Genomic DNA, 21,914 nt, shown 5'->3' with positions numbered 1-21,914 from the left:
GAACTACTGTGCACTTTAGCAATGTGCAATTTTACTGTGCAGCACCTTTGTGTGACACAGCCTCCATTCCTTTTCGTGGGGCTTCTGCACGAGCATGCACAACATGTCTCAGAGAGCGCAGCTTCTAGCCAAGATTGCCCATTCACTTGACTGCACCTGTTATTTGCCCAGCACCCCAGGCTGTACATAAGGGTTGCCGGAGAAATTAACATGAGGAGCGCACCCAGACATTTCCGCAAACTCAATAAATGATAAGCTGAAAGTGTCTGACTAAAAGTGGAGGATTAAGACACATACAGTAGGCATTCGCTGAGGGAGATGAGGGGAGTGCCAGGATAAAAGGAAGCACTGGTTACCAAGACAACACTACATCACACAGAAAAGTTCCAACCTCTCTTTGAGTGAACCTCGGCATTTTTCGTAATGATATCTCATCAGTAGTTTGCCTTCATTCTTTCAATTGTCAAATATATCTGAGTGGAGTGATTCAGTTGTATTGACTGAGACAGTGAAGTGAAAATCCATATCAATGTTCTTAAGTCATTTCAATATCAAATCGCAAGCTCAAGTACTGTAGGCCAGATTTTCCTGTGAGTCCTTAAGTCTAAGTTTAAAACAGAATATATTTTTCAGTTAATGTGCTGCATTATTACAGCAAAAATAGTTCCTCCTTGACTTTTTAACTCGAGTTATAGTTTTGATTATATTTTTTCCCTTGAGTGCAAAAAACCTGGTGGCTGCTCCAAAAGAAAATGGACCATCATTAGGCGGAGAGAGAGAGAGAGAGAGAGAGAGGGAGAGAGAGAGAGAGAGAGAGAGAGAGAGAGAGCTGTATACACACACAGCTTGTATCAGCAGCTTGTGTTTATGCATTTGGCCTTCCAAGGACACAATGTCTAACAAAGCGTGATTCCTGGGGGTAGACTCACAGTAACTAAAATTATACATCATAACATACAACAGTCTACGAGGGAAAGGGGTCTGGGTCAGTTATTCTGCACATTCTGTCCACTGCACTCTGGGCTGAAAACTTCTTGTGAGTGGGCCTCACTTTGTGTCTGTTTTCTCTGTCGTCTGTCCCCCACACACACACGCGCGTGTAGAGATTTGTCTGCTGACCCGCGGGAGACGAACGGCGAGTGTCCGTGCCGACACCTACTGCCGCCTCTACTCGCTCTCGGTGGACAACTTCAACGAAGTGCTGGAGGAGTACCCCATGATGAGGCGGGCCTTCGAGACGGTGGCCATCGACCGGCTCAACAGAATAGGTACAGTAGGCCTTACAGTATGAGTGCTATGGTCATCTGACAAGCCTTTAAAGACACAGAAGACAGGTGGCTTTAAACACCATGTTCTATTCTCTACATCTAACTAACTTATGCATTTATTATGTATACAGACCTTACTGTTCTGTAACTGACCCTAGGTAGATGGGTCAGGCCCTTGAGTTGTGGATCTGCTCGAGGTTTCTTCCTATATGTATCCCCAATTCTAGGGAGTTTTTCCTCGCCCCTGTTACTCATGGGTCTTCTCTTATTCTGTAAAGCGCCATGAGACATGTGTAATGTTTTGGCACTCTATAAGTGAAATTCAATTGAAAATTGAAAAAGAAGTCGTCCCCATATCCTGCGTGGAAAATTACAGCGAAATCTTCAGAAAATGGAGCCAAAAAGAGCTGCATACAAATGTGTGGCTTTATGCTGCTGTGTTTACACTACGGCACCGCCATGGAGATCACCTAGAGTGTGGAATGGATGTCATCAGGCAGAGTGTATAATTTGCTAAACAGAGCAACCCCCTCCTACCCACCCTCTCCGCACACACACACACACACACACACACACACACACACACACACACACACACACACACACACACACACACACACACACACACACACACACACACACACACTTCAGCTTCCCTCAAGGTCAGCGCTCCGCTGAGGTCACATGCGGCCACATAACACGCCAGATGTTTACAAAGGAGCGTGATGCATGCATCTGCCACCTGCACACGGTTGCCATGGAAGCCACATTAGATCAATTAATTTCCTGGGTTCCAGGGGAGGGGAGGGGGGCGGGGGCTTGGCTGATGAAGTGTGTGCAGCTTCCGCTCCTCTCATTGTTTGTGTTTGAACCCACAACACAGCAGTCCATGTTCCTGTTTAATAGCCCGCAGATATGAAATGTTTGAGCTAGACAAGGCAGTGCAGCTCAAACAAATGTTTATGTAATAAACTGAATGAAAGGGTGTGTCAGTGTTAATTGGGTTCATATTATCTGAAAAGGTTAGGGTGATAGTAAACCGTAGAGAATAATACTTGACAAGGAAATAACAATTCAAATAGAAAAAACCAACTGTAACCAATAACGATTCAATTCCGACATTCTAAAATGTGGTCTTTCTCCTCAGATTGAAATGTAACCGCAGTACTTTTATACTAGAATGAAAGCAAAGTTTTTCTATTTCCTTGTAACTTATTCTACGTCTTGAACAACTAATATGGACCTCTTCGAAGTCCACTTCTTCACCGAGGCAGCCCTAGCCCTAGAGCCCTAGCTAGCTTACTTGAGCTCCATTGTGGCTCTCTGTCCCCATTCAATGCTATTCTGGTGCCATTCTGGATCAGTCACTGACTCACTGTCACTCTGGGTACAAGTGGACTTTCCCCGAAAAAAAAAAAAACCTTCAGCAAGGACAGAACAATGCAGAGCAAGAGCTGACTGTATTTGTGTGGGTGCGGCGCCTAAATGAAACAATCCCGAAGAGAAATAACGACTGAGTGCAATTTGGCAACGATGAGAAGCACTGTAGCACAAAATAAAGCATGAACACAAAAAAGTGTAGAGGACTAAATTGAGCATCAATTATGCCCATTATTGATGTGTTGCGGCTAAGCGTTATTGACGCGCTGGAGAGCCGGGGAGATGGCTGTTGGAGATGGTCCTCAGATGTGGCCCCTGCTATCTGCGCGGGGCCCCCATGATGAAGGCAATTTCGGCTGCAAATTGCTTTCTGCCAGCAGAGGCTGAGAGGCCGTGAGGCGCAGAGGCTGACGGGCCAGAGGCACATGCTCCCCCACCTCCCCGCCTCACAGCTAATGTGACTCAGCACAAAGCAGCCCACTCAACCTCCCAACCCTAACACCCCCACAGGACACTAAGTGTGAGTGTGTGTGTGTGTGTGTGTGTGTGTGTAATGGGCGAGATGGAGAGCAGAAGTGTTTTGTGTGGAGTAAGTTGGTGCGGCGGAACAGAAAACAATGGCTCCCAAAAACTGCCCAAACAGCAGCCCATGCGGAAACAGGCCCACAGCAGATGTGGCTCTGACCCACTCTCTAATAAGCCGTTGTCTGTGTGCTAATTATACTCTGGTAAACACAACATAAACAAAGCCTATGCATTCTCACACATGCAAACATGTATGTGTGGGAAAGTAAAACATATCTACTCCCATAAATAATGGATTCCTATGCATGAACACAAAGGGGAGTATCCCTGCACCTTTTCATAACTCTGAATGTAAATTTAATCAGGGGCTTCCAGGTGGACAAACATGTCTGTCCTGATCAAGTGAATTGAGTCTGGCAGAGGAGGAGAGAGTGCTGTTTTATTCAGTTATTTCTTAAAAATTCAACCATGTCTTGTGGTTTAAATATTTGACTTGCAGTATGGAGACTTGCTTGAATATTACCTGATTTTAAAGTGGCCATGATGTAAGTGATGATGATTCAAACTGTACCACCAAAGAGGTGTACAGCTAGCTTATAGTTACCCAGTTCCAGCAGCAAAGTGTTCCTCTTTTCAGACTTTTTTAATGTGATGTATTTTTAAGATGCTGCTCACATTGTACTTTTCAAAAAGTCTGTCTCGTATTGTGAAAGGTCTTCTATTAATGGGATTAACAGTCATTCATTTTTTATTTCTTTTTAATTTACAGGCAAAAAGAACTCGGTCTTAATGCACAAAGTCCAGCACGACCTGAACTCTGGGGTCTTCAACAACCATGAGAACGAAATGATTCAGGAGATCGTGAAGTACGACCGTGAGATGGTCAAGCAGGTGGACCTGCAGCGTCCGCGGGCCATGTCCATGACGTCCTCCCTCCAGGGTGGGAGCATGTTCGCCTCGCCCTCCTCCAGCGGCCAGCCCTCGACCGGCTCCGCCATCGCCACGTTGCAGCAGGCCGTGGCCATGAGCTTCTGCCCCCAGATGGCCAGCTCGCTGGTGGGGCCCGGCACGCTGCAGTCCCCCCGCATGGTCAGGCGCTTCCAGGTCCTGCAGAACGTCTCCAGCCCCGTGTCGTCCCTTCCGCTTCAGGCCGGACAAGGGCAGCAGCAGCAGGCCACCAACCCGGCTCTTTCCGGTGGGGCGTTCGCCTCGCCCGCCCACAGTCCCCTGGCGTCGGCGGGCAGGACTTTCCAGTACAGCTCCAGCCCCGTGGGAGGCGGCGTGCTGTCGGGGTCACAGCTCTCGCTGGTCCAGCAGCAGCAACACGCGCCTAGTCCCACGCACCGACCCACTGTCCACCGGCGGAGCACGCACTCCTTACAGGACACCCGGGCGCTGTCTGCCTCACAGCTCTCCCTCCCCCACGACGGCAGCATCGGCGGCGGCGGCGGCGGCATCGGCATCATGGGTCTGGGCATGCAGCCGATGGCGACTGCGGCAGCCCCCAGCCCCCCCCAGTCCACGCGGGTCTCCTCCACATCCATAGGCCCTCTGCCACTGGCGCAGGCTGGACTGGCTGGACCCATGGTGTTCAGGAGCACTGTGCCCCAGAGGATGGCGCTGACCCATCAGATGTCGGTGGGGGCCTTCCCGCCGGCCGCCCTGCCCCCACTCAGGCCTGCCCCGTACGAGTCTGGACTGCCCAAGAAAGACTCCATAGTCAGCCTCCCAGAGACGGAACAAATAAGATCAAGGCTATCTTCCAATTTGTGACCTTGAGGAGGGAGACTTTGTAGAACAATGTGTTTTTTTTTTTTTAGGATGGGGAGCTTTTCTGACCTCCTAATAACTGACCTCCGCCCTTCCACGCCCCACCTCTTTCTCCTGTGACCCATGGACTCCTCTTTGAGAATGTATAAGAATGTGTGCGAGTGAAACTGGAGAATTGCGCAGGAAAGTGGAGACAAGACCAAGCAGCAACAGTATACCGATTCACACTACTGGTTCACACAAAGTCTGTACAATACAACGCTGGGATGTTTCTGTTTCCACACACACAGGCAAAAACGTAGACATGGCCTGTCCTTCTGTTGCCCTCCTGTTCGCTTTCTTTGCTGTTTGCTGTAGTCTCCACTTCACTGTATGTACAAGATCTCATAGGTGCAGTTCAACGATGCAAACTTTGCATGAGCTGGGACTAAGGAAAAATCAGGGAGCTCTTTCTGTTGACAGTGACCTAAACAGTTTGTGTTTGGGGATTTTCTTGTTTCTCTATAAACTGTAAATCAGATTTAATATGTAACAGTAGCTGGTTTGGAAATGTGTCATGTAGAATCTAGGTACATGGTTCAACCAAATATGATCAATAATAATCAAACCACAAAAAGGTGTCTTTTCAACTAGTCTCACCCCATTACATTTTCTTCAGACCAAAGGAAGGTGGCGTGTAGTGAGTCTTAAATCAGAACACAATGATGGAGCCAACATAAATGCTTTAAAATAGCCTATAAGACGACTTTAGAAGCCATATGTGTGTGCCATGCATGTGCACCTTTCTTCAAACATTTCTTATTTTTTCTCCTGACACTTTGTGTCACACTCACACATCAAAAAAGTTTCAAATATATTTCAAATATTTAAAAGATATTTACATCAAATGCTCTCTACAAATAACACTGACTTAAAACACAGCTGAATTCTAATACCAGATGCCAGATTGAGACCCTTCCCGTACACTGTTCACTCCATGTTGGATCTGAATGAGTTAAGATGCGGATGACTTCCAGTGTGGTGTTAAAAATGGCTATGTGATGTTCTGAATGCTACTCTAAGCAGCTCCTCCAAAGTTGCCAGTCTAGCAACGCTCTCTGCACAAGCTGAAACATCCGAACTCCCCATTTCTCTTTTGACCAAAACAAAAAAAGCATCCCTCCACAAATCCTTAGGGTGTGTGTTGGTATAGGCTTACCACTATAATTACTTTTCCATTTTTTTATTATTTGTATTATTATTATTGCAAATGTGCTATTTGCAAATGGTGCACTGCCAATGATTACCTGTCGTCAGTGGACTGGGACTGTGGCGGAGAGCTTTAGGATCCATCAGAGATGGTGTGGCTTATTATAATCCAGCGCTGTCCCTACCGAACCCCACCTCAGTCCTGCCTCTCTTCATTACCCCTCATGAACTCCCCTGATTGACTCCGCATAAACAGCCTCTTGATTCGCTTTCAGCGCCTCCGCCCCGTCGCCCTTCGTTATGCCGTCACTTCTCCAAACTCGTATGTCTGTCCTATAAACTTATTTTCAGTGAGTATGTCTGTAAGATTGCTTTTGGAATTGATGCAAAAGACTGAGTCTGTGGAAAAGGAGGTTATAATGGCAATAAAATAATAAGATTGTTAGGTTCTTAATATTTGAAAGGGACCCCAGGTGGGCTTGTACTGTATGTCTCATGTGCATCAAATAAATTGCTTTAAGGCTGTTCTGAAGATAGCTATTTCGACAACAGTCAATACAAAGTGTCAACACACCCCATGCTTTACTTGAGAAAGAGAGAGATATGCATACACTTTTAATGATAAAAGTGGCCATGAATTACAAGTACACAATATTTTACCATTTTCAATGGTGACCAGGAATCAGATATGTGTGCACAGTAAAGGTTTATTTATCTCCTTGGCTGTGTGAGAAAACAATGTAGTCTTCCCCTTAAATGGGCCGCCGTTAAGAGACAAGCTGCTTTTCCTTCTTGTCTTTCATCTCCTTCTTTCCTTTCCCTTCCTTTTGCCAACTTATATGAATGTGTGGCCCTTCCTGCAGCAATAACGTGGCCCTTCTTAACCCCGGGGATTTCCGGTGCTATGCATTTGTTCCTGGCTCAAAAATACCTGTGCAGTCTCTGTATGGGCTGCACCTCATTCGGTACAATGGATTTACAGCAGGCTGCTAACGCCTGCCCAACATTGAATTTCTTTACCATGCCCTGCCATGCCAACACATTAGAATGACTATGAATGGATTTATATTCAAAGCCAGGTCGGTTTGTGTCTCATAATATGCAGGAGGTCACTGAATAATTTATGTTAATAGAGCTTTGCATTGTCTGATCAGATTCAGCGTACGTTTCTATTGTATGGATTACATGAAGCGTAATATGCAAAACATGACAATTATGGGAAAATGCGCAAAGAAAATAAACATCTATTATTTACATGTTTCTTATGTAATGAAGTAAGCATATTTATATTGTGCAGACTTGAAAGTGCATTAATGATTTGAAACTAACAAAACAAGTTTAAACTGAAAATAAGTGGAATATGTTTGCAAGAAAACATGACAACAAATATGAGCAGTCTGGCACAGTTTACAGAATGCAGTACATCCAAGATATTTATAGAAAATATATAAAGCATATTTGTACTATTTGAATCTAAAGTGCAAGATAAGACCTTCGCCTGTCCTTCACAATTTCTAGTAACTGCATTTTATTCATAGCGAGAATTCCATTCTTGGCCTAAACATGAATAAATGAACACCTGTTCCCCCAGAGAACAGTTCTAGATAGAACAAACACATTTCTCACATAAATGATGTATAAACTGTTATCTATCAAACCACCTGTAAAATACAAATCATACAATGATTTTGCAAAAACTAAAAGCTTTCCCAAAGGTCTCAGAGACTGCTATGGGTTAATGCTCCTCTTCTTTAGTACATTCTTACTGTGTGTGTGTTATCTCTTTTGAAACTCTTTGGGATTTTGGGGACCTTTTTCCCTGCTTGACACAAACTAAGACCTCAAAACTAACTTCAAAAGTTCCACTTCTGAAGTTTGAAATGCTCAGAATAAAACAACTCCATGCATGCCCATATGTTTTGTGAAGGACACTTGTAACTTTATAATGCATTTCTACGTTAATTAAGACCCTAGGATTAAGACAGACACTAATAATTCACAAAAAAACATCTTTCCGTGCTTTAGGGTGACGTGGAATGATGCAGTCTCTCTCAGTGTTGTTTTCCTGTGGCAGGACTAAATTAGTACTACTGATTAAAGATGAGCGTGCAACGTTTGACAAATCAGCTCGAGTGTGGATTAGTAAAGGCCAGAACATAGATTTCATGCTGCCAAGCCTCACAAATGAAACAGTCAGACACTGCTCGAGGCGACCAATGATCTGAAAATGTGTCTCAGGCAGAACACTGCAAATGAATGAAGACCATCCACAGAGGCCCAAGCAGTAGGGACCTGCAGCATCTCATTATCCCATAGCTTTATTATTCTGTTCTTTCAGTTGTGATGAAATTCATACCGGCAAAAAAGCCTGATCTGATCAATACTGCTGTGTCAGTATGGATGTTCTGCCCTATTTCCAGTTCATAATAGGGAATCTAAAAAGCTAGCAAATGCAACTCATATATATAATATAATGATGATATAAAACCTGAAATAGACTGCAGATTGACACAGGGCAAAAACCACTCCATTCTACCTTTGCCTTGTGGTTATCACAGCACTAACACAAGCTGCCCAGTGACCAAACAATACCAACAAACTAGTTGGGGTCATTATGAAGAGTCACTGAATGAGATCTCTTAGATCTGTTGTAATTGGATCTCTTATTAATTTGATAAAGCAGTCTTCTTTTTCAATGTTGATTTTGTTGTTTGATTTTTTTTTTGTTTTTTGTTGGTGTCCAACATACATTCTCAATCATGGAAGAATGTTCATTTGAAAGGGCTGATAAAACAGAACAAAGCTTTTTTTAATGTAATGTTTTTATACATTACATATGTTAATGAGTGGTTTTCCTTTGTTGGTCTAGTATGTAAACATCTCCCAGGAAACAATCAATGAGTACAAAGAAAATGGTTTGGAGTATGTTTGATGTCTGCCGTCTTGGCGCGTGTGTACTCTATTGATCTTTTGTGTACAGTTGCATTCAAGGACTGTGTTGGTTCCATTTGCAAACAGCAAATGTTGACATTGAGAAAATGGGAGAGATTGAAAAAAACGCCATACTCAATAATAACTGAAAAGACTCTGAGCACAAATCAATTACCCCTTCATTGAACCCTGACATGGTATCACATCACACTGGAAGCTATTTTGTAGAAGCTATTTTGAGAAATACAACCAAGTCTTTTCCTGAATTAAATCATTCACTGAAAATTATATCAGCATATCAGCTCTTAGGACCGTATTCTTCCATACACTTCAATCAAAAAAACTACAGACTTTTCAGCCTATGCACATTCTGCTTTTGATTTAAGTGTGTCACTTTCATGCCATGAAGTCAATTACACCTTCAGGAGGAACTACCCCAAAATCTGGGCATTTGTTATGTTACTGTGGCATTAGTTATGTGCTATTCTCCCCGACTTTTAGTCCTGTACTACAAGGCAAAACACTATATCACTGTTGAAATTGGCAGTATAGGCCGCTTACATCATTAAACATTATACAACACCTGTGTTGTAGATTATGAACATACATTAAGAATAATGCAATATCCAAATGTCAATTTTAGTTGTTGCTGGCAAAGTATCAGTTTACTTGATTACTATTGAGTGTTTAATAGGCTACATGGCACAATATAGGTGGGCCACACATTATTATAAATAGAACTCTGGGGAAATGTGTCATTTAGTTAATTAAAATAGTTTATGTGATGAAACATATGTTTTCACTCGAGGGGGATTGGTGTCATTTTCAGAATCAAAGTGTGGTTTGTGTTTTCCGTGGATTTGAATAGCATTCATCAAGTTTATGAGAAAGTCCATGTCCCACCATTTTGCAACAGCCAAAATTAATTCTGAAGCTATGTGCTGTGAGTATGTTTGGAGAGCTCAGGGAAGAATGTGCATAACTCGTAAGCGCATAAGTGCTCAACTGGATGCATGTAAAAAAAGATTTACTGTAATTTCCTGACTATTAAGTGAGGTTCATACATTGATTTTGCCAAATTTCTTCAGCTATGAGATTAATACATGGGGGCAGGCTATAGGTGAGAATGCATTTATTTTCTTCATTCTTCTTTATGATGAAAGCATGAACTGTATCTGATTCATTGGGCATTGGACACTGCGGTTAATACAAGGTTGCATTTTTTTTAAATATTATTCGCATAAAACACTTTCCTGCGGTTTATACACAACGTGGCTAATACACAGGAAATGACAACAGCCAAAATGAAGCTATGTGCTGTGAGTGTGGAGTGCTTAGGGGAGAATGCACGGAACTCGTAAGCATGTAAAAAAGGACTTACATGAATGGGAGAATACTGCCCCTATTGCATGTTGTTCCAACATTGTGATCAAGGCCTTTTTATTTTAAGATTTCTTAAGTGACCAATTGCACACCAATTATATTGTACTGTACATAAAGTACATAACTAGTGCCTAGTATACCTAGATTCTACATAGTCTCCTTTTTGTGTTTGTGGCTGTAAAATGCAATATCCTCAGACTTTGTTGTAATTTATATTCAATTGCAATACATTGAGAAGGAGTCAAATAAAATAAACAAAACATTTCAGTCATATTTCTAATGAAATCCTCCTGGACACTATATTCATAATAATGATCACAGCAAGCCTTGAAAAGATATCTGTGTGAAAGCATTACTGCAAATAAAATCATCTTTGAGTCTCGGTTCAATTTACATTTTTCATCAAAGCCGATGGTTGAAAAAAAAGCATTACAGAGAACAGCCTGCTTTCTCACAAGACCGCTTCAAGGTCAGGATCCACTCAGATCTACTGGTCCATGTCTCATGCACTACAAATGTGATTGGATAGAGCCACTGGTAAGCCTTTAAAGCTTTGATGAACTAATATTCGTTCATGCAATACCTATGAATTTACTATTACATGAGGTTACTATAAACTTCAGTATTCATGAATAAACAGATAATAGGTTTTTGTACCTCAGTAAGTTTAGTGAACCTAGATTACCACCTACTGCATCAGTTTATTTTTTGTTAATGCAAACATGCACCTATCTCCATTTTCCCCATTACTTTTAATGTGGGTATAGACCCACAAAGCAAGACAAAATGGAGTCACGGTCCCTCCCACCTCCCTCCCTCCGTCATCTCTTGATATTTCATGTGGCCGCTTGGCCAGCGGGGTCCTCACAGCCAGGCTCCGGGGATGTTTGGGACGAGGGCGAGGCCCCCATCTGGCAACATCAGAGACAGCTCAAGGTCAGCTGAAGGACAGGCTACTCGGAGGCCACCCTGGGCTGCTCCTTCCACCCACACCCACTCCCTCTGTGTGTGCTTGGCATTGATCCCGGTGCCATCCCTTCTACAGAGAGCCCGACACTCTGCGGGTCGTCGGGTTAGGAGATACCACCCTACTCTCTGCTTGAGTCCCCATGCCCGGTTCCCTAATCTTCTCCACGAGAACCGGAGAGGACTCACACTCACACACTCACTCTCTCTAATCACACACGCTGGCTGGCACATGCTGCGTCTTTTTAAAAACCCTCTCGGTGACCGCAAACATCGACACGCTTGAGCCGCACTGTGCCACTTTCTACCGCAAGTTCCCAAAGCTTGCCTCTGGTGAACGCTAGCTTTCCTGGTATTCTCCAGTGGGGATTCATGTGCTCAGAGTCAATGTTGCTTTTCTGTCCAGACATATTTCTGCGATTTAGTTCATTTTACATTACACACACACACAGAGTGCCAGAGGCTTGGCCCTTTAGGATATTTCTTAGTCATGAGAGAAATATAAATGCTATTTGCCAGACACGAGAGGGAGAGAGAAGAGAGAGAGTGAGAGAGAGAGAGCGACAGAAAGATGGTCATTACCATGGTAAAGGTCTGCTGAGTAGCAGACAAAAGGGCTCTTGAAGGCAGAATAAGGGCACAGAAAATCATCTCCCAGAGGACCAAGGACAAGGACAGAGAGCAAGCAGGGCACACACACACACATACATACATATAATGCCAACATTCATGTGCAGAAACACCCCCACACACACACACACACACACACTAACTCTAATCAGCCAGGTCCATTTTCTGGGAATGACTTGTGTAGCCATGCAAGGGACTCGGCTGCTGAGGTTTCTCCTCCTCCATTACAGTTAGTCACTCTTCTGACTTGATGCATACAGACACATCATTTTCACCCCACCCTTGTGTTTTTGATGGGGGGTGGCTAGGTGGGAGGAAGACTCCCCCTCTCAGTCAGACAGAAAAATCAATAGCTGGCTGGCTTCAACCACATCCACAAACACTTCAGGATGTTTACGCTCATCATTCTGCTGCTCTTCCCTGTTTTATTTTTTTATTTGGGCCTCCCACACAGAGCCTACTCCTCTGCTATTTCCTCACCATTAAATAGTTCAGTTCTTCACTCTAGAGGGGAAAAAAGCAATACCGGCATCCACAGGCTTTCATTGACTGGACTCCACTTAATCTCGTCTTCAGAGCCCCCCCTCCCTCGTTCTACCAACGGGGGTAGTTTGACGCAGCAAACATCAGTCTCTTATGCATTACGCCTTCACAGACGCAGGCTGAGGAGGGGGGGCGTGGGGTGGGAGGGCCCCCTCAGTGGTTCAATCCTGATTGGCACCTGCATGAGTCAGTGATATTGATTGCAGAGCTTAAAACTCCTAATATCCAACTCACTTACTCACTGAGCACAGGAACAACAGAAGAGAGTTCTTCCTCCTCCTCCTCTTCTGATTGAGTGAAAGCTAATATATGCGCCATAGGTGGAGGAGACTCTTACCCCCCACACACACACACACAGGGCTGGAAATGGTTGATTGCTGAGTGGGTTGTCCTTATCAAAGGGCAGGTAAACATCTCAGTGGAGAAACCCACACCCACAGCCATTTACACTGATTAGTTAATACGTGGAGATGTTAGGGAAAGGGTCTTAAGAGACCAGCATTAAACCATCCCCCCTCACAGCTGAGTGAAGTAGAAGGATGAAAGGACGCATCACAGACTGGCAAAGATGCACGTATGGACGTTTTAACAAAACATAATGTTGATAGATCTCCACTGAAGAAACAGATGTGCACCTGAATCTCATTAGTGCAAAGAAACTACAAAACTATTCTTTTTTTTGTAAATGATGTTGATTTTGTTAAATGATTAAATGATTTTGTGAACGGTTTATTCTTTTAACACCATGTATAATTTATACAATACATTACAATCAACATACACATTATTCCACTTCAAAATATAACTCCATGGTATAATTCAACATAAAAAAAATGACATGTATAAAATATGTATCCATACTTCCACTGAAGTGCTTACAGTTTTGAGTTTTCACAGACTGTCCAAACTTTCTTATTCACAGGTCCACAGAAGTTTCAGTGCGTCTGACTGAGTAGCTAATGGACAGACTGGCGAGTGGGAGTGTCGGTCTGGTCTCCGGAGGCCTCCGCTCCACGCTGGAAATGTCAGGACGGGCACTGGACTCCCGGCCAGCTGCGGATCGATGGGAGTGGGCTTCACGCGGCTAATCGCCCCGGCGTTGATGGGGTGCTGGGGCGAGCCGATCACAGTCCTGCGGGGAGCGCACACACACACGGCCCGGTGTCCCGCAGCTACACACACACACACCGGCTCCAAACCACCCCAGCTCACCTGAAGCTTGCACCGCACCCCCCGCCTACACACAGACACACTCCTCACCGCCTCTGCTCACGCTTGGGTGATGATGGGGAGGTTAAAGGAGATCGACAGATACAAGAAAAAAAAACAACAAAACAAAACCTCCCAGAACAGCGTGTACGCATCCCGTAAAGCATGCGTAATCAGTCACACATACACACACATGTTTATAAAAAGTCTCTGAGGAAATGATACTATGAACATCATACAGAAGTCCAAGGTAGTAGTCAGTGGCCATCTTGCCTCTCTGAGGCACTGGGTTCTGTGCGTCCGCCTGCTCCGTGAGGCTTACGCGTGAGGATCTGTGTGCTCCCTGATCAATGTGCAGTGGCCAGAGGAAGACGAGCCCACTGCCCTGTCCATCTCAGCCATTGTTCTCACACTCATCCAGCTCCATTCACCCCTCAGCTAAAGAAGTATGTGGACTCCTTCACATGCTCCAGATTGAAATCACCTACATGGAAGAGAGAGAAAGAGGAGTCTTTTAGCTTCGAAACAACAACCAGTAATACAACACTGGCGGAAAAAAACAACGTCCCTGTTGTTTTACCCACAGCAATTCTCGATGGCTTATTTTTGCACTGTAAAAATTTACTTAGCCAGTAAGTCATCTCATTTAACTGTCTCCTTGCACTTGGACACCCCCCCCCCCCCCCCTGGGTGTCTGGTGTCTTTCCAGCTGAATCTGGGCCCAGTTCAATCACGCGGGCGTCTGTGTGAGAGAGAGAGAGAGCTGACGCTGAGACTGAGACTGACACTGGGGACTGGCCTTGTCTTGGAGATCCATGCACTCCACTGACAGCTCCATCAGAGCGGGCGGGTGATAGGAGATGAAGATGAAGCAGGGAGAGAGTCGGAGGCCAGGGAAATATAGACGCTAACTCCTCATCTCTACGTTAGAGATGGACTTGTGCGGCTGGGCCACGGATCCCCTCCATAAACCAGGACATACCGTAGGTACAGAACATCTTGTGTCTGTGTCTGTGTCTGTGTCTGTGTCTGTGTCTGTGTCTGTGTCTGTGTCTGTGTCTGTGTCTGTGTCTGTGTCTGTGTCTGTGTCTGTGTCTGTGTCTGTGTCTGTGTCTGTGTCTGTGTAAAAAGCTCTACACACAAGAGAGAGAATATGACATGAAGGAAGACTGCAGGAGTTACTGCTATGCATTTCAACACTGCTGGAGGGGCAGAGAGAGTTTAGAGGAGATTCGGCTGGAGAGGATGAAAGGACTTGTGCAGTGGCTGGGTGTGGCACTCAACACTCACCCCACCTGGTCTCTAACCCTGAGGTGCGTTCAAAATCGCAAACAGTGGCGAACGTTTGCAAACAGTCCGTTAGCCTTGAGTTTTCGGCGAATGTTTGCAAACAATCGCATACAGTCTGAGGAGGTAGTTCTCCGCGAACATACAGTGGAACTGGACGTGAATTTGACAAACATTAAACAACTACCGTTACAATGGAATGTTAACACCAAATCGCTGTTCAAAGAGAACATGTTCACCACGAACGTTCGCCACTCTTTCCCAAATTTGAACGCATCTCTGGTCTAATGGGTACCACACCTGCAGCTTGACCACGACACCAATCAGCCAGGGTCACTGGTATGGCAGTCGGACCACACACTCAACCAGAGTGACGGCACACTGGGTTTACATTTAAATCATTTGCATATTTGAAGGATCTATTTGGAATATTGGCTAAAGAAAATGGAAGCCTGTACACATCCACGTCCATCTTTTGCATTACGCAAATTAAAAATGAACTCTCTCAATCAAGGGAGATGTTGTGAACAGTTTGTCAGGGCAACTTTAACAAAGAAAGCCTAATAAAATGACAAGAAATGCGAATTGATGCAAATCAATCCATTTCAATCAACCTTAGTACTGTAGCATTATACCTTGCTGCCATGCCATAGTCATCGGAAATTAATCCATCTCCTAGCAAATCATTTCATTTCACTAGCTGTGAATTTTCAAGCTTTTCAATCTCCAAATCGAATGGTCAAAGTTTGCATCTGAAAGTTGGACAGAAAGCTAGCTTGAGCCAAAGAAAAAAGACTGAACGATTAAACTGCAGGATAAATAAATGGACAAGATACTAATGTTTCAGTTTTCTGTCTTGTGTCCAACTAGCATAATTTATATCTTGAAAGGTGTGTTTAGTCACCTTGAACCTTCACCACCACACAAGAGTTTTGTCAGTCAGGGATGGCCATATTTGAGCAATAGGGGGCAGCCGTGGCCTACTGGTTAGCACTTTGGACCTGTAACCGGAGGGTTGCCGGTTCGAACCCCGACCAGTAGGCACGGCTGAAGTGCCCTTGAGCAAGGCACCTAACCCCTCACTGCTCCCCCTCGCCGCTGTTGATGCAGGCAGCTCACTGCGCCGGGATTAGTGTGTGCTTCACCTCACTGTATGTACACTGTGTGCTGTGTGTGTTTCACTAATTCACGGATTGGGATAAATGCAGAGACCAAATTTCCCTCACGGGATCAAAAGAGTATATATACTTATACTTATACTTATTTAGGGGGGACTCCTCCCACAGACACTTTCCTTCTCTCAGAGTATCTATTTAGCTGACTGCTGTCAGACTGTTAAGACATTTTCAGTACTGCAAAAAGAAAAATCTAATGTTCTATTTGCTGATAATATAGCCAGACTTTACTGAAATCCCCCTCTGACATTTTCCTTATCAATTCAGGTGATGGCTGTCAGACTACAAAGCTAGTTTCAGTGTTGCAAAAAGAATGAACATGGCCTGGTCATGGTCTATCTGCGGCCAGTGATCTGTATGCAGGTGAGGGTGGAGTGATGGGGCTGTGTGTGTGTGTGTGTGTGTGTGTGTGTGTGTGTGGGTGGGGGGTTGCTGAGAGTGGGCCAAATCCCTTAGCTGCTGTCTTTGAGGGAGCTCTACATGCCCTTGATCTCAGTTAAGAGGAACAGTGTGTGTGTGTGTGCAGCAGGGCCAGATCTATATGTAAGGACCATGGTCACAAAACATGAGTGTGCCCCCCCACCCCTCACACACACTCCATTATGTACATGATCTCTCTCTGTCTGAGAGAGAGAGAGACACACACACACACACACACACACACACACACACACACACACACACACACACACACACACACACACACACACACACACACACACACACACACACACACACACACACACCACCAGCAGGGCAGTCTGAGAGACCATTTCATCAATGGTGAAATCAGACAGAAGGAAGAGTGTGGTGAGGCTGCATACTAATGCAAGACCCGACCAAACCCCACTTCATCCTATCCCCAGTGTAGAGGAGCAGGGCCGAGCAGGGCCGAGCAGTGCTGAGCTCTCACATTCACCTGCCCTGACCGGCAACAAGGCTTTGATACAGTAGACACACACTGGTTCACTTCACACCACTTTGTACAGCCAGTGAGGCCAGTACAGGAAAGAAGGGATTTAAAGTACGAAAGGTTAGCGGATGGAAACGCTTTGATCTCTACAACTGTAGTTGAAGAAAGGGTGGAGAGAGAGAGAGAGAGAGAGAAAGAGAGAGACTTACTCTGGTAGTCTTACAACACAGTACTTCCACAGGTCAGAAACCTCACAGGCAAATACTTCTGGACTTAGTAAGATGATTAAAGGCACTTGTATCTTAGTAAGGTTAGGCATCATAAATGTGGACTTTCCGAAGTTGAGACAACTATGAACATTATCTCATTGTCACACCACAGTTTAAAAATTGACCAAAGTAGTGCCCTTTTTTTGTCAGCATACTAAGCCAAGCTACAAGAACTGTAGGCAAATACAAAAGAGCCAAAGCCATGTTTACACTAATGAGCTGTCAATCAATGCTGGTGCTGAGAAATGTTCAGGCTTCCTCCCTGTCCCACTAAAACACTCAACACAACAGGAGCACCCTCACCTGTCTGAGGCACTTTGCCCAGGAGGTGAATCATCCTCCAGTACTCCATAAGCTTCTTGTTCTTCCGTTCGCCCCTGCATAACAATCAGAGAGAAAGAGACGGAGAGAGAGAGAGAGAGGGAGGGAGGGAGGGAGGGAGAGAGAGAGAGAGAGACCATTAGGAGACAGTCTGACAGCTTTCAAATCTTTTATTTGTCTTCAGGCTGCTATTGAAAACAATTGTGAAGGGGAGGAGACTGTTAAGAGGGCTGTTAGAGGATGTTTTGAATGGTGCGCTGGTGCGAGTCAGACTCCTCGGGCTCTGTTTGAATTCATTTGAAAGGGAGAGGAGGGCAGTTAGAGCAGACGCTTAGCTGTGCTTTTGAGCTGCCCACTGGGCCCCGAGTTCTCCAGCTCCAGCTCCTAGCGCCTGGGTGAAGGGCAGAGTTGTTGGCTTTCATCCCCAGGCGCTGCGCCTCCACCTCCTCCTTGCGCCTCCTCGGCTGGCTAATGACTTCGGTGGATCCCTGCGCAGGAGGGAGATGCTGGCCACCTTAGGGGCCCAATTAAACCCCCGTTAGAATGACAGAGGGAGCTTCCGACAGTGCGTCCATTCACCTGCACTAGCTGACTGAGCACAGGCTGCCTAACATGTGACACATACATGGGGAAAATACCACTTGTCTCATGTTGATGTTTTTCAATTATTCAATTCAATTATTTGCTGAGCGATTGGTTATCTGACAGAGATGTATTGCACGGTGCACTAATTTGCTCCTGAGAATCAATGCTCATACAATTTTGTGGAGTAAAACCTGAAGGGGCATGCCGGCGCCATGTGCTCTCCAAAATAACTGAACGCAGCGTGTGCAGAGAGTAGTTTTGATTCCTAGAGATACATACCTCAGAAAACGTGAGCAAACCTTTTAAAAAGCACTGTCCCTCTGCATCACCCAATTGCTAACACTCAGCATACTATAAGTGGGCAATCCACATTTACTGTACATCTATTCATTCTGAGGACATTTTTCTTAGCATGAGTGCTCCCTTTCAATCAAACACATGACCTTGGTCTTTTAGCACCTTGCTGTAATGAGCTACAGGAACCGTCTTTGCTTGGAAAGTGATTTCTTTCAGAAATGAGTGACTCATCCCTTGCCCGGAGTTATCGCATGCATATTTATGAATCCTAGCAGGACAGTCTGTGCCGCTCCTCTCCGCTCTCTAATAAAGTGAGTCTGAACAGTTGTGTGGGTGCTGGGGGGCCCTCTGGGAGCGGCGTGGGGAGAGTGGGGGGGACTTACGGATGCTCAGAGCAGTACTTCTCCAGCAGGAACTTGGACAGGTCCTCCAGGATCGGCTGGCTGTGCAAGGCCACAAACTGCTCCCTGCAAACCTGCCAATGGGAAGAACAAAACGAGAAGGGACAAAAGAAAGAGAGAGAGAGAGAGAGAGAAAGAGGGAGAGAGAGAGAGAGGGAGGGGGAGGGAGAGAGAGAGAGTAAGTCTCCATATTCACTCCTCCACTTCCTCCTAATTGACAACTTAACCTGCACACTTCTCAGTCCATTGCTTCCCTGTCACATTGCTACCTTTCCTGCGGTGTCTCACGCTCTTTGAGAGAGAGAGAGAGAGAGAGAGAGAGAGAGAGAGAGAGAGAGAGAGGGAGAGACAGAGTGTGTGTAGAGGGGGGGGTGGGGGGTTGGTCCTGGTCCAGATATTTATTGTTACGCCAACAAAGCCTTTGTGTTCAATCGTTCAAATAATTAAGAAAAGGCCATATTAGATTCAGCAAGAATACTCTAGAATATTAGATAACAGATATATACACAGACCTTTTTTAAGACCATAAAAAAAAGGTGGCAAAGCTAACCTCACCACCCATGTTTTGCTTTTTAAAAAGACTTGAGTAGGGTTTCGATGAGACTGGAGTACCCAGCCTAAGCCTTTCTTTGACTGACAGACCTGTGAGTAATGAATAACTGCTCCAGCATTAGATGACAGCATGTCAGCTAGAGAGGCATTCGTCTGTGGTGTTATTCCGGGAAAATGAAGGACAAGATTTCTTGGTAGTATTATGATTGGCACAGAGAATGCTGAGCACAGACACGTGAGAAGGAGTGAGGTGGAGTGGGTGGCGTAGGGGAGTTAAAATACAAACAGTCGTGGGTATTCTAGCTAGCATACCTGGTTCATGGTGTCGACAGTAGCCGCGTGTGTCCAGAAGCAGTCGTGGACGGAGACAAAAGTGAGGCCGGCACTGGAAGAGACAACAGGAGGGAATTTCACAGGTAAGGAGCAGTCACTTCCTGTCTGTCCTCACTCTACGGCTACTGGGGTCACTGACCTCTACTCCCAAGCACAGTTAATAATGTACTGAATGTACTGTGCCTGGGGGAATTCAAAGTACACAGTTTAATGACAACAATGTCTGGGTCAGTTATCTAAGAACATGAAACTCCCTCCTAAAAGGCCATTGGTTTGGCTAACGTAACCAACATAAAGCAATAGGGCTCTTCATTTAGGTTTACCATCTACTTTGAGTTAAAGTGTAAGTGTTTTTAAGAAACTCCCGTTTCCCAGTACACTTACTAAGTTGTTAATGCTTTGTTTTTTGTGTAGGGAGTAGGGACCCTATTCATACTACTGCATAAGTGTGGTGCTATTTTGAGCATTATTAGTGGTTTGGGCCCTTAGTACTTGCACTGTTAGCCATTTGGCTTGTAAACCAGGGTTGTGCACAATTCGAATTGCAATTCTGCTTCCTGTTTGCTACCTCAATTGAAATGCAAGTGAAATTCAAGAATTGAATTGGAATTTAAGAGCCAGTTTCAATTCAATTCTGGAATTTTGCACAAGCCTGCTGTAAATGCTAAAGCCGGTCAAACTCGTTAGTCCTTCAATCAACGTAATCTAGCTCTCGAGGGAGTGTTCGACTTGGTGAAAAAGACCCTGGGTTCAAATTACTCCAGAATCAGGGCTTAAAATTCATTTTTCAAAATGGGGGGTAATTCCCCCCTTAGGTTATTCATGTAGGGGGGATTTACACAATTTGGGAGGGGGGGTCGATTCTGATACCAAGTCAAGAATTGCGATTTCAATACTTCGATACTTTTTTAAAAAAAGTGTTTGATTTTGGGGCCCCCACCACCCTGACGTCATCAGTAATATATATTGTAGTGGGATCATTCACAACAGTGGACATCCTAGATTCTGCTTGACTCTCTCCACACACACAAACACACACTGAAAATGATAGCTTATGTGATATGTTTCTATCATATATTTTTGAATTCATATAGAGTGTATTTATTTAATAATGCATTTTTTAAAGTATAGCATTTTACTAGTAATTACTACTAGCTAAACATATTTAGTCATTTGATTGCCTCATATTGACGTTTAACCTATAACACTTAGGCATATCTTTAATGTGGTGTGTAGGTCCAATTGAGTGCACACATTGGTGATGAGTAGGTGTAATTGAGTGCCTGTCACTTTAAGAAAATACCTGAGAGTAATTCTATGGATAATTAGCCCCCCTTCAACCTGGCGGTTTTAGGCTGTAGTGGCTAGTGAATAAAAGTTGTGCATAGTCTCGGTATGTGTAGGCAAATCATTATGTTTTCTATGTCATTAGATACAATAAATGTTGACATGTCGAAGACAATCTTTCTGGGATCAAGTGTTGGCGTGACCTGAGCTAGCAGGATAGTTACCAAGGAGCTCTTTCCAGATGTAAAGTTTGCCATGGTATGTAGCCTATTTGCGTAGCGCAAAGCGTGGTTCTCTCTCTCTCTCTCTCTCTCTCCGTGTGTGTCGTCTGCATGAAGCTATGTTCAATTCAACATTGTAGTTGATCAGTCCGGTCAATAGCACCGCGTTCACGCCATTAATGATTAGGCTATATGCGTCATCAGACAGGCTGTAAAAGTGTATCACGAAATTTCTCGCATTATGATGGCTAGAGTTCTGGGGACTTGAACAAATTATCATAATACCATGAATCCGCAGTGAAATTTAAGCCCTGAGAATTACACTTTAACTTATCCAAGTTCGTAATTTCAGTGCATTCTTGGAAAAACACCCTGTTCAGTTAAATTAAACTGTTTATGTGCAGTCGTGCTGGGCCACATCCTGTTCAGATTATTTGCATAGTAGATTAACCTGAAGATTAATATCCATTATTGTTTTCC

General features: G+C 44.5%; 2 protein-coding genes across 4 annotated transcripts in view; one reads left to right on the top strand and one right to left on the bottom strand.

Moving 5' to 3' along the window:
- The window catches only part of hcn2b (hyperpolarization activated cyclic nucleotide-gated potassium channel 2b), a 37,678-nt gene extending 26,881 nt beyond the window's left edge, over positions 1-10,797 (top strand). For both annotated transcript variants that reach the window (XM_048253089.1, XM_048253088.1), the window contains 2 exons: positions 1,104-1,268; positions 3,943-10,797. In XM_048253089.1, coding sequence (XP_048109046.1) covers positions 1,104-1,268; positions 3,943-4,946 — 1,169 coding nt within the window. In that variant the 3' untranslated portion in view covers positions 4,947-10,797. The remainder of the gene's footprint in view (positions 1-1,103; positions 1,269-3,942) is intronic.
- A 2,500-nt stretch (positions 10,798-13,297) lies between these two features.
- Positions 13,298-21,914, bottom strand: part of polrmt (polymerase (RNA) mitochondrial (DNA directed)) — a 49,322-nt gene continuing 40,705 nt past the window's right edge. For both annotated transcript variants that reach the window (XM_048252656.1, XM_048252657.1), the window contains exons 19-22: positions 19,906-19,978; positions 19,024-19,115; positions 17,741-17,814; positions 13,298-14,277 (exon numbers count right to left, since the gene is read on the bottom strand). In XM_048252656.1, coding sequence (XP_048108613.1) covers positions 14,228-14,277; positions 17,741-17,814; positions 19,024-19,115; positions 19,906-19,978 — 289 coding nt within the window. In that variant the 3' untranslated portion in view covers positions 13,298-14,227. The remainder of the gene's footprint in view (positions 14,278-17,740; positions 17,815-19,023; positions 19,116-19,905; positions 19,979-21,914) is intronic.

Source organism: Alosa alosa, chromosome 9 (genome assembly GCF_017589495.1).
Source record: "Alosa alosa isolate M-15738 ecotype Scorff River chromosome 9, AALO_Geno_1.1, whole genome shotgun sequence".
Lineage (NCBI taxonomy): Eukaryota > Metazoa > Chordata > Actinopteri > Clupeiformes > Clupeidae > Alosa > Alosa alosa.
This window is presented reverse-complemented; position numbering and strand designations above follow the sequence as displayed.